Source organism: Pezoporus wallicus, unplaced genomic scaffold (genome assembly GCF_028554395.1).
Source record: "Pezoporus wallicus isolate ANWC-B61680 ecotype Strahan unplaced genomic scaffold, APGP_CSIRO_Pwel_v1 contig_3952, whole genome shotgun sequence".
Classification (NCBI taxonomy): domain Eukaryota; kingdom Metazoa; phylum Chordata; class Aves; order Psittaciformes; family Psittacidae; genus Pezoporus; species Pezoporus wallicus.
The window spans coordinates 13,157,558-13,174,324 of NW_026635034.1; the positions used below are offsets into that span (position 1 = coordinate 13,157,558).

At 45.0% G+C, this 16,767-nt stretch overlaps 1 protein-coding gene across 3 annotated transcripts in view; it reads right to left on the reverse strand.

Moving 5' to 3' along the window:
- The window catches only part of RORA (RAR related orphan receptor A), a 343,489-nt gene that overhangs the window by 53,630 nt on the left and 273,092 nt on the right, over nt 1-16,767 (reverse strand). The window contains exon 1 of one of the 3 annotated variants that reach the window (XM_057399337.1): nt 9,484-9,766. The exons of 1 other annotated variant lie outside the window; for it this stretch is intronic. In XM_057399337.1, the coding sequence (XP_057255320.1) occupies nt 9,484-9,514 (31 nt within the window). In that variant the 5' untranslated portion in view covers nt 9,515-9,766. Of the gene's footprint in view, nt 1-8,221; nt 8,516-9,483; nt 9,767-16,767 lie in introns of those variants that run through there. One more of the 3 variants, XM_057399331.1, reaches the window with a different exon arrangement.

Genomic DNA, 16,767 nt, shown 5'->3' on the forward strand with positions numbered 1-16,767 from the left:
GGTTAAATTACAAAGTTAGTTACTTTTGTGACAAAACACTAATCAATGTTGGCAGGAATAATGCCATAAAGTGCAAATTTACCACCAGGGCATGCTTGAGCTGCCAGTGTGAGACACACAAAGGAGTTTCCATTCTGAAGCACTCTTACAAGGGCTTTTAAATCAACCCTAACAGCAGAAATTCTTCGGAGTGAGATTTTTGCCACTCCAAAGGTCTCTGCTTTACAGTGACCTTTATGTTTGGCTGGTTATCCCTTCTGTAAGTATAAACACAGGGGTTGAGAGGGAAAACATCGGAAGAAAATTAGAGTATTTTGGAACAGCAACAGGAAGGAGGGAACATTTCCCCATACTGAGTTCTAGGTGTCCACAACACAATCAGTACTGCTACTGATGCCCCTCTCCGAGCCAGCTAACTTAAAGCTGCATCATCAGTGTAGCAGCCAGAGAAATGCACTACTTTGAACATTTTAATGTGAAAGTTTAAGATTTTAAATTGAGGAAACCATATTATAGCTTATTTGTTTGTAGGAAAAAAAAAAAAAGGACCTAAAATGGAACAAATTTGTTACAGATACTGTTTCCTCTTTTTCAAAAATATCTAGCAGCTCAGTGACCAAAAGCATGTTAAGAGGAAGACATCCTCGAAGGAGGGAGCACTCCAGGCATGCTGGGTGCTGCACCTCACCTTCCTGGCTGGGACCCGTGAAGTTATTCCCAGAGATACCAGTAGATTTAGAAGAGATTTGGTTAATTAAGAAGAAATCCTTCCTTATGAGGCCCTGGCACAGGGTGCCCAGAGAAGCTGCGTTCAAGGCCAGGCTGTACAGAGCCCTGGGTGACATCGTCTAGTGTGAGGTGTCCCTGCCCATGGCAGGAGGGTTGGAACTGGATGATCTTAAGGTCCTTTCCAATCCAAAGCATTCTGTGATTCTATGATTTGATGATAATTAGAGCCAGTGGTAGAAATACCATAAACATCCCATCCTGAGGGCCTTTTTCAGACTCAGACAAAATTTAGTTCTCAGCGCACACCCACATTCTGTCATGCAGTAAAATAACCCACCAAGAAAAAGGCAAGGGTGAAATACCGCTTGTGTTACTGAGAGTTTTCACACAGAGTTTCCGTCAAAGCATCCTGTACAGGAGGCAGGAGAGAGGATTTTGATCCTCCCTGATCAGGAAAATCAATCCCTTGACTGCTCCAGCCCAGATCTTTTCCATGCTGCCGGCTGCCAGGGTGCTGCCAACCGCTGCTGCTATTCCTGCTATCATCAGGGAGCATCTGAGGAGGGAGGAATGCTCATAGGCCATTTAGAAGGCGCCTATGTATATGAGGTTTCTCAAATGAAACATCTCTGGCTCTTTAATTAACCTGTCTGGTTTTCTTCATTATCTGTTGATACAAGAATCCATCCAAGAGTTATACGCATCTTTATGTACTCACATTTTAAGCAAATACTTCTTTTAATTCAACAACACACCCACGTTACTACAAAAACTCTACCCAAAGCTGCACACAATGCAGCTCCATCAATCTAACAATTGTAGGGAGTGTCCTTTTGAGGGAAAACAAAACTGAGCATAAGCTCAGCTACTCTAACAGTCACCAACGACCTGCCCCTCTTCCATGCAGCAACAGGGGCAAACACACCTCCAGCATCCCAGAGTGCTCCAGCCTGCCAAACAGTAGCTTCACTCACATCTGTATTCACCAAAACTGGTTAGTAACTTAACATCCAGCTTGCAGACATTTCTACAGTGAACTGGCAGGAGCTAGTCCAAGGAGGGGACAAGCCAGTGGCAATCTACAAAAAGCAGTTTTCTGCAGTGCAAAAAATGAATTTATTAATTCCCACATTGAGCTTGAAGCAATCACTATAGGTTTACTAGAAAATGTGTATTTTCCCACAGCAACTACTCTGCCAAATCGAACACAAAGATGAGCTCATTAATTTAGCTGAATGGAAAAATGCACCCATTATGAGTAACATTACAGTTGATGAAGGAAGAGAGAAGCTACTGCTGCTCCTGTCAAGTAGAACAATTTATACCATCCAACTCTAAGTCAGAACTGAAGCATGCAAATGTCTGTGTACAGAAAGGGAACTCCAAATGTTCTGATCACCAGGGATCACTTTTCACCAGCTTTCTACACTCTACCTAGACAAAGAGCTTTAGGCAAAGAGCACCTGGGGCTTAGAGAGAATTTAACCTTGTCTTGGGGTGAGAAGATGATAAACGACACTTCCAGTCATGTCCCATTAGGCACAGGACCAGGCAGAGGAGGCTGGACAAGAGTCAGGTAAACACAGGCTCACGTCAGTTTTAGGCATGCTCAATGCATGCCATGGGATCAACTCCCAAGACCCTTGGCAGTCTCACAAAAGGTGCCACACGCACTGAGAACTTGATTTCCTATTGGATCATGTAAACCACACTAGGTCTTACACAGCAAATGACACCTGAAGGGAGAAAATTGCTGAGCCAATCCCAACTTCCCTGGGGTCTGGAGAAAGAGGTGGAAATTCAGTATCACAAACACACGCCCAAGCACAGCTGTGTCCCCTTTCAAACTGAAGTGGAGACTGAAAACCTGAGGCCCTGCACACAATCCTATCCCCACTGTTCCAATTCATCTAGTCTGAAACCCTGGCAGGCAGGCATATGGCCCATGGTACTGCTAGCCAGACAAAACTCCAGCTTGAGGTCCCTTAAGTTTTAAAGGACACACTGACCAACCCTCTGTCACAGTGCATCTGTAACCGTGTAAAGATTTAATGTCACTTTTCCACCTCCTCATTTGAGGATGATCAACTTCTTCTAAAGTGCATAAATGGAGAGTCATGCAGTTGGCTTTATGAAGCTCCTTGTCCCAGGTTTCAATGGCAATAAATAGCCCAGTATTTCAAAGAACACAAACATTACTCAATAATTACGTGGCTGATACCCTATAAGTATGCTGACTATTCTATTTGCATTGTTCAGAAGTGAAGAGGTTAGACTTATTTACATCCAAGTAGCTTTAATTAAGCTTTGAGATAAATGCTCTTAAAATGAAAGCTGGGATGATTATACCTCTCTCAACACTGATTTTAGCCTAGATGGCTATGTACCTGCCATGACAAAAGGCCCAAAGGCTGGAACCACACAAACACAGAAGAGCCACAAGCTACAGGCCCTGCATCACTCCCAACCACACAAAAAAGAAAACAAAAATGCAATGAAATTGTGACCTTGCTGAAGCCAAATGCCTCAGTGTAGTGGAGCAAAGCTCCATGTATAGAGCAGCAGCAGTGCGGGCTCGCTCTAAGGGGAACTGCACCCAGCCGCATTCACTAACAGCAGTGAATCAATGGGCTATGTTTGATGGTGAGGCACACCGCCACAGTGCCATGGAAGCCCCACACCTCTTTGGGGGGACTCTTGCACTTGTAAGAGTTTTAAATGCCAGAGACGCACACCAGACTGTATCCGAAGAATGCAAGGAGCAATAGCACCTCAGAGACTGTAACTGCATGGCTGGGAACAGCTCCAGCTTTGTGTTTCTGAGCTGCACACAGGCACACAGCCAGAGGTGGCAGGGTGCAAGACAGAAGCCCTAACAGTCACAGCACTGGGCTCAGGTTTTCATGGATACCCATTTGCTCCTGTCAGCATGAATGCTTCACCTGCCCCTGACGCCAGTGAGGAAAAGGGAAGCAATCCTAGTGGAGTTACATTCTCCCACAAGCACGGAAGCTGCGTGGACTTCAGTGGAGCCGGGGCATGGTGAGGGACTCTCCCCAGCACATTGCCTTATACAGCTCCATCAGCACGCTCCCTACTGCAGTCAACCCCTGCGCTGAACTGGGGAACAGCACAGCACCCGTGAGTCACTCCCTGCTCCTCTGAACATGAGGCGCAGGTACCCGGGAAGCAGCCTGTGTCTGCCCCCTGCTCGCAGCATGGGTTCTGCAGCACTTCCGAGCGCCTCGAGCAAGAAAAGGGGAGAAAACCCAACCACCAAACCAGGCACAAACCCCTGCGTAAATTCAAGCCTTTGCTAACCACAGGCACTGCTCCCTCCCAAACAGTATGAAACATAACAAGAAAGTCCATCTGCCAGGCCCCCTAACAAGGCTTTCTGCTTCAACTTTTTAGTCTGTGGGTGTTTGAGGTTCTTTTCTCATCCAGCAAGCAGAGGTCTGCGCTGTACAGTCACCTTTATCTCATGACATACCTATTCTGGGAGGACAGAATCCTCCCACCCCTCTTAATCCTTATTCCAAAAAAGAGAAAAGAATAATCTTCAAGAGGGAACAAGAAGCATAGGAGACATTCTGCCCCATTAATTGTTTGCATGCCCTTTAGATATCAGTCCTCAAGGGAAAGACTGATCATAAAAGGAAAGCACTACTGCTTGCTTGATCTCTGGAGTTATCAGCTCTAATTGCAAACTACAGCTTACAGATAAATACAAGAAAGATGCATATTCATTTTTTCCCCTCTCACTGCAAATGAAAACAAACCCGAAGAGAGCATCATTCTACAAACCTAGAACACCTTACCTCATTGGAATGCAAATAAACCAAAAACCAACACGCAGCATCTCAACTTCCTCTAATGCTAGATAGAGAACTGCAAAGTCAGGCCAAGTTGCATGCATCGACTCAGGAGAGACAAAAAGACTTGCCAGTTTTGATTTAGTATGTACAGTTTAGAAACAAATACAGCAATTTAGAATTGTTGTGTAGCGCAGATGAAATACTAACAATGCCAGTAATTAGTACATGATAACAATCGTTTCTATACTGCACTTTAGGCAGGAGAAGCAGGAAAGATGATTTAAAACCCCTTAAGGTTAAAATGAAGTGCTACATCATCCCAGGAAAAAAAAACCCAACCCAACAACCAAACAGGCAAGGCTCTCTATAATAGGGAATGAGTAAGGAAATCAGTCCTTCTTATACACGCTGGGGAATACTTGATATAAAGAGGACTCAGTTCTTGACAGAGGGCTCTAGATGCTACTCTCTAAACTAATCAATGCCAAAGCAAACATTCACCTCCCCTCTGCAGAGCCAAGCTGCAAAGCTGCAGGCCATGACCCTGCATCACACTGAACCAGCTGCCCCCCCCCCCAGCTCACTGAATAAAACCTGAAGATATTTCCTATTTCTGCAAAACCCTCACCCCAGACACCAGAGAAGCTCAACTACCCTCCTCTACAGCCTTATTCCTTCAGGGAGGTTCTATCTGTTAAGGGTACAGAAGCCCTTGCACGGTGTCCACAAACCACTTCCACCAAAACCACCAGTTTTGCCCCAATTATTTAGAATTATCTTAGAAAAATTACTGTAATAAGTATATTGCAATAGTAATAATAATGTAAAAATACTGTAATAGTAATGACTGTATTGCCAAGCCAGCTGGACTCACCCTTTTAGCTAAGCAAGAGCTGCATCTAAATGTAAAGAGTTTGATCTAGTGAGATGTTCAGCACCTACAGTTTTCGCTGACTTAGAGGACATAAGGATTCTCCATATTTGAAAGGAGTGTCCCCAACTGAGACCTGCACAGAGCATGCAACCGCCTTTGATTATTGCCGGGTGAGACATAAAGACAGGTTTCCTCTTCTTTTACTTGCAAATCTTGCGAGTCTTTCAAAGGGCCTGAAAAGTGCATTTCAGCAATAAACCTCAGACCAATCTTATCCTCTGAATGTGATGCAACAAATGTCTTAGGTACAAGAAAGTCATTCACATCAGTCGTATGAAATTAAAGCAGCAAGAAACCAGCCTCTCAGCTAGCAATTCCAAAGGCCAGATTCTGTTAATATTTAGTCAACACAAATTCTGTACCAGGGTTTTTGCTAAATTGGATTTAGCTTTCAATACTGCTACAGTGAAGGCAAATTTAAACCCACTTCACTTTGTGAAGAAACTTCTTTTTTAAACCTATGGCGAGATATTTTTCCATAGCCGGTTGTTTACTTCTGGAAACCAGAGTAACTACCAAGGTGCTGGCAGGCTGGTGCCAAGCTGCATGACACAAACCACGGCAAAAGGTCAGGCTTGATGGGCTCGGAGCAGCTCACCCGCAGGAAACGGCACTGCAGAAATCCCGGCCGGCTCTGCACAGCCTGGGTCCAGCGAGCCAGAGCAGGGAGCTGGCTGCAAAGCAAGCCCTGCAGCTCACAGCGAGGGAACCCCTGCTCGGCTGCGGGATCGACCCATCAGGTGCACTAACAAGGAAACCAACAGGGTCTGTTCCCTTAAAGAGGTACTTTTAAATGGTTGACTTTTCATTCAGAGACTGCGTCAGTTGGAAAACAGGCTGTGCTTCCCACAATCCAAGCACAGAACCCCAGAGCAAAACAACCTGCCTTACAAACAAGTAACAACTGATTCTGCTTGTCTGGTCAACCCTCCAAAAAATAGCAGCACTGCTGATGTCCACACAGTGAAAGCCAGGACCGGTACCTTAAATTCTACTTTAAGAATAAATACACCCAGGAAGAAAAACCTTAGAAAATGTACATCTACTTCCCCACCAATCTCTATCTAGAAATAGCCATATGAAGGACAGTAAAAATATTGCTAAGTTGATTTTCATACTTTATAAACTCATCACTAGACTGACTGCTTCTGTCCAGGCCTTATGACAGTACAGAACAAGCACTGCAGCTCTCACCAACCCCGAGCTCACTCATCCCTGCCTCTCTGCAAAGTAGGTACCATAAAATGGTAAAATAACACACTTTTGAAGGTAGCTCCCTCCACCTTGGGCTCACTTCCAGTAATGCACTGGCATGATACCCAAATCCATGTTTCTACTCCGGCGCAGAGCACTTACTACTATTCTCCTTAAGGCAACCTTGAAGATTCTGCCAGTGGAGACTCTCACAGGAATAAGCTTTGCACCAGTGAATATGCTGACAAAATGATCCGATTTCTTTGTAAACTTTTACTGGTAAGGATGTAAAGTTGCACTGTGCCTTCAAATCTATCAGCTGGTTAACTAGGCAGCATGTGTTATGAACTCAATCTTCTACAGACCCACAACAGTTAATAAATAATGTTAAAGCGCCCAAACACTCAGTCAATTATAACTTCGATGCTTCATCACTGCCTATTTTCTTAGAAATAGATCTAACACCTCCCCTTCCTCTCTGCCTGAAACCAGAAAGCTGCATTTCTTCTCACGCATCCTGTGTTAAGGCCATGTCCAGCCTCTTCATTGAGCCAGTCTGCTTTCTAGCTCTAAGTACACCAGTGCAGCTATTGGTGTGCTGATGGTTGGCCAACATTTTTACTCACTCAAGCCTCTCTATAGTCTGGAAATCTAAGGACTTCCCAAAATGAAAGCAAGCCCCTTTACCAGAACAGTATGGTGCATGGAAGAAAAACCCTGCAAACCTATTTCACACTGTACCAATTTGGGCTCCCTGAACAGCAACAGAAAAGGAATCAATATTCTTCTTTTTCACTTAAAAAAACCCAAACTTAAATAATTCAATGCAGAAATCTGTAACATCCCGTGTTTTCCTGCAGATCATAATTTTCTGCATTTTAACTTCAGAAGTGTAAAAGATCAGAAGAGCCAAAAGATGCCATCACAGCTCTGAGAATAAATAAAATATTCCATTCATCATTTTATGCTGCTCCCTTGTCCCTTTGAGCTTATAGAAAGCTGCATTCCCCATGCTACTTGCCTACTTCTCCCAAACTACAACACTGGACTGTGGATCCATTATCTGATGGCAGGCAGGGGTCACTTTAAGACAAACACTACCACACTTCCTCCAGCTGAACCCTGTCCAGCAAATTAGAGAAAGGATAAGAGACCAAGAAAGTTGTTCAATGCACTAGGAAACTAAGTAGGACGAAACAGGAACGCAACGTACTGCACCCGTACTCGGTAAAACAGACGGACCCAAGCATTTTTATAACAGAGCCCTTAGGAATTAGACTTTAAAACCCAAAAGCTGGGCTCTGCCAAGATGTTACATCAGTGTGGAAATGGGTTTAAAAGTCCCAAAAGAGTAAAAAAAAGCAAAGCAGTATTTCCACGTTGAACTGATGAAACCCGAAGTGCCATGCCTGCTCTTTCACCTGAGCATATAAGGCAGTCACCCCTCTCCACAGTTTCAATTTGTAGACTTTCCTCCCTTTATTTGTTGTTTATCTGCTTTCATAGCTCTAACGGGCCTATGAGGGATATCCTGATAAATTCTTACCGGAACACGTGGAATCCTGACTGCTAAAATATCCATGATGCTCGCATTTCACAAACCGCATTTCTTTTGTTACAGATGCAAGTATCTGAATCAACCCGATCACATTTTCTTGCCAAATACGTTCAGCACGGCTAATGATTAATGAACACAGCACTTTGCTTTTTGTCCACAGAGGCTTCTCTCACAGAAAAGGAAGCCCTGCCACTGAAAATTCCCGTGGCTGCTACAGGGGCACATTACCTGCTGCTCCCACGAAGTGGGGAGGGAGAAGGCACCAGTCTCTGCCTGAAGCACAGATCAATCTTCTCTTTCCAAGTATTTTTTTCCCTTTTTTTTTAAATATAAACTTTAACAACAAACCCCAAAACTTATTTTAAACCGTACAGATTTAGTATTTCAGGAGGCGGGGGGGGGCATTAAATCCAGCTGTCCACAGTAATACTCTTTAGATTACTATGAAAGATTGCTGTATTTAAACAAAATGGTTATTGCCTTTAGATCTTTTAATAGATCTGACTTTAAAAACGCACAGTGCAAAGTTCTATTGTGGACCTGGTTTTATTGAGCAGCCAGGCAGACGGAAAACACACCTCTCAACTTCGGATTTCTCACCTAAATCTTGGTTTGCCTCTCCCCGGTCTGACCCTGCCCCTCGAGAAAACCCCAGCTTTAAGAAAAGAACCAAAATCTCTGAGTAGCTCCGATTCCTTCTTTTACTCCAGTCTTTGCAAAACGAGCAGCTGTCTCTTAAGATGATATTTTAGCCCCGTCGGTACCTACAAGATGCTGCACGTTCCCTTCCCCTTTACTGAAGACGGATTTCACAGCACGGATTTTCTACACGGGTGTGCAGAGGGCTCAGACAGCTCCTCTCCACGTTAATCATCACCTCTCCCTCCGAAGAGCCGCAGCTGCAGATAAGCGATCTCTTACCCTCCAACAGTGTAAAGTGTAGCGGCTCCGCGGGCTGGTTACCGCTCCGCTCCCCGCCGCCGTCCCAGGCGGACGCTGCCCGGCGCTCACGGCAAGGACCGAGCCTCCCTATCGCTCCGAGAGCTCCTACAAACCTGCCCCCCGCTCCCGGGGCACCCACACCGGCACCTCCAGGGCCAGCGCAGGCCCCGGGGCCGAGCGGTGCCACCGGCGCACGGAGCAGGGAGGCCACGGAGAGCGGCAACTCCAGCCGGCCCCACCGCTCCCGGGCCGGGCTGCACTCCCCGCCTTCCCCTCGGCTCGGCTCGGCTCCCGCGGGCCGCTCCTACCTTTCATCGCGGCGAGCACAAAACACATCATTTGTCAGGGGCGAAGCGGCAGGGAGCAGAGCGGAGCGCGGCGGGCAGGGAGGGGAGGCGGGCCGGGCCCTCGGCGTGAAGCACCAGCACCGCCACCGCCTCAGCAGCAGCCGCCGCCGGCCGCCAGCGCAGAGCCGCGCCGCGCCGCCATCCCCCGGCCCATATGAGGCTCCATGTGACCCGCTGACATCAGGCCGGCCCCGGCCCCCCGCCTTGTTTACACCGCCCGCTCCCTCCCTCTCTCCCTCCCTCTGCTGCGCTCCCGCCCCTGCCGGCGCCGGGGGGCGGGCGGGCGGTCACGGGGCGAGTCCGGCCCAGCCCCGCGCGGCAGCACCAGCACCAGCACCGCCCCTGCCCCAGGCGCGGGGCCCTGCGCTCCGCCGCCGCTTACTGCTCGGCTCGGCTCGGCTCGGCTCGGGACACAGGGCCCCGCACACGGCCCGGGCCGCTGCCGCCGTTGGCACCGAGCGCGGTGGCTGCGGCTCGGCCGAACGAACTGAGGAGGAACGGAAGGGGAAGGCTGGGCGGCGGGTCCGTAACGGCGCGTACGAGACCGAGCATCGCTTCTGGAACAGCCGGCAGCACCAGCAGCGCCCGTCCCCTATTGTCCCGGCCCCTCTGATGAAGTTCAGCCCCCTTTCCCCCAGGGATTTGTAAGTGTTGTTTTAAGTAAAAAATAACCGTACTGAAGCTACCTCGTGGTATGACACGACTACACACTCGATAGTCGTGGACCTGATCGAGCAGAACAGCATTTACATTTTAAACGTGTCTGCTGCTGGGTTGATGTTCTCTCAGGATTCACTCGGACTGCATGAAGCATTATAGCACGGCTGGAGATATTTTCATGTGCTCTATAGCATCAGCTGTGACCATACTGTCAGCTTGCGAGATGGGAGTTTTGCATCACTGAGACACACATGTCCACGCTACAGAGGAATAGTGCGAGACTGAGCACAGGAAAACAACCTATGGGGAAAAAACCCAGACACTGATGAAAGTTGCATTAACAAATCCAAGATTTTTCCAATTCCTGCCTCAGCCACTGGAAGAGAGTGTCACAAAACAAAGCTGCAGAGAAGCATCAATGCCTTCCAAGCTGTTTAACAGGGGTCTGAATATAACATCATAATTTGATATATAAACATTTAATGCAAATAAGAGAAGAGAAACAAACAGAAGCCAGAGGAAGCATCTTAGTGTTTGAAACAAAGCCTTTTATTCAGAAAAGGTCCTTATGAGACGAGAACACTGAAACAATCTTGTTATTAAATTGGCCCCTAAAGGCTAATGAGTTCTTAATACAGGATGATAATATTTAAACATGCATGCTTCAAAGCTATCCAGGTATACTGACCATTTATCAATCCAGTCATTTAAGTCCCATTGAAGTAAAATATTGTTTAAAATCTTACATATTTCAAAAATTTCCCAGCCCTAGTCTGCTGCTCTAGTGTAAATTTAGCATGACACCTTTGACATGAAGCTTCTGACCTGGGGTTGTCATACTTACCTACATGAAGCCATTCCTACCAGTAACACTACATGTAGGGTGAGGTACTGCTCACAGTGGCAGCTCTTGTCTCACAGGGGTTTGTGTTCACAGCGGCTCATCCACAGCACATGTAAAGTTGCAACATGCTGAACAGAGACATTATAGAACATCCTGGACTGAATCAACCCCCACTGACAGCACTGTTCAGAGCTCTCAGAACCTGCAAAATGCTGCTGTATACACATGGGCTGGCTGCTGCTTCTGCAGCTGTGGGCTTTAGATAGACACAAAACTTGTAGCACGCACAACAGAACAGAATGATGTCTTAATATACTGTAATGAGGAGTTAGATCGTTGTAAACATTTCACTCTGACACAGCAAGTAATGTCAGACCTATGGCTTGAAAACTGTCACAGTCCATTAGTGCTAGTTGTCTTGTCAGACATTTAACCTTAAGGTACACAACATCACATTATTACTGATCTGTATTTATTTCCAGCCCAAGTGAAATGCAACTGGTAATCTGGAATGACATCTGATGTGCTAAGCGGCTTCAATAATAAACAGGCAGCGCAGATTTTGTATTCTAACAAATGCCTTACAACAGTTGCTTCATAAGATTATAGATTGGTCATCAGACACTTTAAGTGAGAAGAGCATACTTAAAATAGTCTATTATTTGGTGTCAATCTAAAGCCATCTGCTGACTGACTTTTGGATGTATAAACACATCCATTTGCACTTCAGTTTTCTGTCATCATTTGACTGCATAATGAGAATTCAATTCAAAATCCATTTCCTCCTGATTTACCAAACTATTGCAACACCAAAAGTCTCACTGGAGTTCAAACACCATCATCTCAATGACAACACAGAGATCACGTACCATCCCAAGAACGCTTAGCTCAGTGTTACAGTCCACTCAACACGCAATTGCTCTTGCTGGTTTGTACAACAAGGTTTCATTTGACTTGTATGAAAGCTTCCCATTGCCAAAGCTTGTACTCTATTGGTTTTGTTCCTGAAGCATATGGTAAATACCTGCAAAATACTGCAAGACTCTGTATACTCTTCACAGGAGTGAGAAACTACACCTCAGTAGAACCACTACACTTACACGTGGTTCTTTCTTAGATTTCTGCATCCAAACACCTCCTGAAGGTGTCAAATCTGTGTATTAATGGTTCAGACTAATTAGCTGTCTGGAAATTAGACCCTGACCATAGCACGTGTTTGTCCTTCATGCCACCTTTGCTTCAGAAAAGACAGTGGCTGGTCCCCAAGGATGGCTGGGCCTGATACTCCATATCCAAGTCAGCATTGCTCCCTTTGCCCAGTGTGCTGCTTCCTGACAGAGACAGTGCTCTGGCTGGGGCTGAAGGATGTGGGACGAGCTCCTGCTCTCTCACACCAGGTAATACCCATTGAGGCAGCTGCACTGAGGCCCGAGGCCTGCCACAACTGAGGAAAGCCACGAGCAGCAAGCGGCTGGTACAGCCTGAACTCAAATTCTAACCACACTCAAACATCCAGGAGTGGTAAACATGAGATTGCTAGTTCCTAGATGCTAACACAGTGTGTAACCTTATCAGGTATCGCTCCGTGTTCTATCCTTGTAAAAGATGTTCAACTCATGAGCCTAACCACAAGCCTCCACTACAGTTGAGAAAATCAACTGTTTCTAGGAACTCATCAACATCTGCTAGGCAAAAAAAACCCAAACCAAACTGAAGAAAAGAAAAAGTGTTAAGAGAAAGGGAACACACCTGTGTTAGCACTAGTAATTGGGATACCAGTGAGTACCCCAAGTACAGGACAGAAGCTACCTCAGCCCCTTTTAAACCTGCTGAGCAAAGGACTGAATTTAGCTTCCAAGATGAACTAACTCCTAACTACTTGCTCAGACACCTCCTCCAACAGAAGTAGTTTAAATGCAACTAATTAGAGATGCTTATGCTGTCCTAACTTGGAACATGAGTGGAGAGCATTACTGCAGACTGCTGGGTTCTGTTTTGTATGCTTGCCTAAGCGAAGCTGCATTGTTAGGTTTAATTCAGGGAGAATTTTGAGGCCTCCTTATCATCAAAATTTAAGATTTGAATGATAAATACAGGATATATCCACCACCTTCCTTCCCTTTATAGCATAGAGGAAAAAGTGCTCATGAAAGAAGAAAATGTGTCCTGTAATAACCCCCTGTTGAAGGAGGTATAACCACATTGGGTTGTTAGGAAGCTGAAGTTGTGGAACCACTATGATGCACAGCATTTACCCAGCATTCTACCACTGTCACATACACAACACTGCATGCAAATCCTCTTGCAGGGCCATGACTGCAGGTTGCATTCTCTCATGGAGAGGAAAACTGCTTACTGGAACAGAAACATGATACAAAACATTCCAATGCCTCGTCCAGAGCCTCTGTTTTCAGCTTTAGCACAGACGGCTTCTTCAATTTGTTAAAATGACCTAGAGCTAAGTTTTCCACATATGTTTTTTGCTTAAAAAGAAGAGGGAGGGCTCAGACTGCCAGTATAAATTTACATAATTATACATATTTTTAATTGTTTTTATTTTTAATTTTCATATGCTTTTTATGAAACAAGTTCTTCAAAATGGTCAGGAACTCTTGTATTGATTGAAGGAGATAGCAGTAACATTTAGAAAGGTTCAAGCATTTCTCAGTATAGAAAATTAATTTCCTATCAATATTTAAATTAGCTTCTCCTTGGAGTTAAAGATAGCCCAGAGAAGGTGACAGCAGCTACTTGGTAAAGGGGGAAAGCAGGCAATACTGGAAGTGAAGCCCTTCTCCAATTGCAACCCAATCACATGTCCTGACTCAGGTGAAGTGCTCAGCTCCCAGCTCCTATTAAGGAGGCAGCTCTAGGTGTATCAAGAGTTTAAAACACACAACAAGCTCCAAGCATCTGAAAGCTGTGTTTCTGCCTTTTTGGCTTCTTACACAACAATGATCACACATGAAACCATGCAGTCATTCACAACAGCCTTGTTTACCAAATACAGCCAAAACAAAGCGTAGGAAAACCGCAGCTCTAAGTAATATGTAAAATACAAATCACAGTTCTGTCCACCCTACTGACAATCACTTTTTAAGGGGTTTCTAACTGGTATACACAACACCCACAAAAAGATAATGGTTCTTTCTTAATTCATTTCCCCCTCTAGATTTAGTGGTATTTTAATCTTCATTTATTTCTAGCCCTCCAAGTAGCACACTGTCGAAGATGAATCTAACTGAGGTTGTCCTCATTAAATTGCCTCTTTTTCGTCTATTTAAAACTGCTACTATGCTGACCCTGCAATCATTCCGTTTTGCTCCAGACAAAATGCCTTCCTAAAATCTTGCTGAGGAGGTCTGCTTTCGTGCAGCGTGGGCCTGCAGCTATACGTCTTAATCAAGCCATGTTATACTCTACCCCACAGATTCCAATTAAGTGCATTGCTATCCACAACGATTGAACTGGTTGCTGTGCTTTGCCAAACAGCTGCTACAGTTCTGCACCCAGTGAAATTTAAGTATGAGTTGACAAAAATGTTCTGAGGTTCATCTGGATGAAAGGTAAGTTCCAAAGTCATCACTGTCAGCTAGGCATGCTGTTGGCAGTGAAAGATTTTAAAGACCCAGTCAAGTGGATTGTCACCCGGTTTCCTCTCACCTTGAAATCGCTTGAAAGGATATTTGCTGCTTTTCAAAATGTAAGGCAACAGCAGAGCACTTTTGGAATTAAAGTGATTAGAAAGATGATATTATGGCCAATTAATCATCTGCCACCAACGGCAAGTGGGTCCTTGAAAAGATTACAAGGTTATCAAGAAATAGATCAAACTGGACTTAGTAACATCTCCCTTTTCTCTACACCTACAGTGGGGTTACAAAGTTACTGGTATTGGTCATTTGCAGAAGAATTGCAATGCTCACAGGGATGCCCTGTTTTCAGGTATTCCCACTGAACAGAAAATGAGAGCTAATAGGAATCCCTCAGCCTCCTTGCTTCCCCCCAGCAAACTGAGGACTGACCTGACCACTTTTTCACATCGTTAGCCAGTTACATACCAGGGATAAGTAATGGTTTTTCCCTGAGGCACACTGATCAAATGGCAGTGTCCTGTTTCTTTAATCCTTAGGTTTTTCTGCCCTCTCTTGAATCATTAAGGATGGCCAAGGCAGAGACAAGGTGGTAGTGAGCAGTGTGTGAGATGAAGCCAGGCAGATTTCTTTCTCAGCATCTTCCTCACTAATGTGTCTGGCCAGATGCAGCACCAGGAAGGAACCCAGTGGTTTTCTGGCCTGAGGAATGGCTCAACAGTCAAGATGATACAAGCATATCGCTATCCCAGTGTATCCTCTGCCACTCCATATGCCCTAGGCATTAATAGCACTTTACCCTCTTTTATTTCCTCTCTGCTTATGGCACATACTCTATCTGTTGACAAACAGAATGCTTAAGGATAACCAGAGAAATGCAATAGTCTGCAGTCTACAACCAGCCAAACACAACTGTCCCTGCTGCCTGTAACTCTGGAAACTATGTCTGAGTCACAGTTGCCAAAGAACAATTGAAGCAGTCGCATGTATGGAGCTAAGGGCTAAGGATTAGGATGCTTCATGCATTGAATTTGCCCTGTACCCCCTTCCACATTGAGCAAAATTAACCTGAGAAGAAGGTGTAAGTATGACAACATTTAAACTGTTTCGTGTCATGCCTACTGTCAAAACTCCCTTTTATGCTACACAAGACCAGCAAGGACATTTTCCCTATGTTCAAGAATGTGAGCTTTAGTGGGACAAATAAGCATTGCTGGGCATTCAGGGAACTAATATGGAAATTATTCTTCTTTCATGGAAAACAGAAGCATCTGTCCAGTCAAGCAAACCAAGCAATGATTCTGCATTATGAAATACTCTTTTTATAACTATTGACATTTCAGTCAGTAGTGCCACACGTCAATAGTGGTTTTATTGCTCACATTTAAAGTACAGCTTTCAGGACAGGATTCATCTAAATTGACATTGTCTGATTGGCAGCATATTTCCTGCTCCTGTGAACATAGACATTATTTATGCAGCTTTGCACTGGAGAGTATTTGTGCTATTATGAGAAAAAGATTAAGATCTGGCACATTTTCTATGCAAAATACAAGCTTAGAACCACACATGCTTTCTAAGACAATTCAAGTCCTGTTTAGGCCCCTCTCCAGACTTGGTCTTCAAGCCACAGCTTACATGGGCTTCCAGGCCTGCCTCTCTCTTTTCCAGAGCAGTACTTCACAGGCAGGTGTGGAACACTGTGCACAACCCATTTTCTCCAGTTCTTCCTCAGATGAATACTGAGCTCCAGAACAGAAATACTGGCAAGTCTGACACGCCCTCTCATCACAGACTAGCAGAACACTCCCCATCTCTCCTATTCCTCACTTCTTGGCATGCTGACAGCTGGCAAACTGTTTTTCACAGATCAACTGCTATTGTTCTAATGAAACTTAAGAGCCTCTACAGCAGCCTTCACTCGAGATGCCCTCCCCTGTGGCACCATTGCATCCTTAAAATTATCAGAGAAAAATCATCACTTTTGTTACTGTTACTGAAAAATAAATGGCAGCTGATTATGGCTTCTAAGGCTTCACCTTTAAGGACAACAAACTTTCATGATCCATTTTCTAAAGCCTTAACTATTTTACTCCCAACAAACAAACCCCTGTGTACCTACTCAGAGTGATAAAGAAATGATGGTAA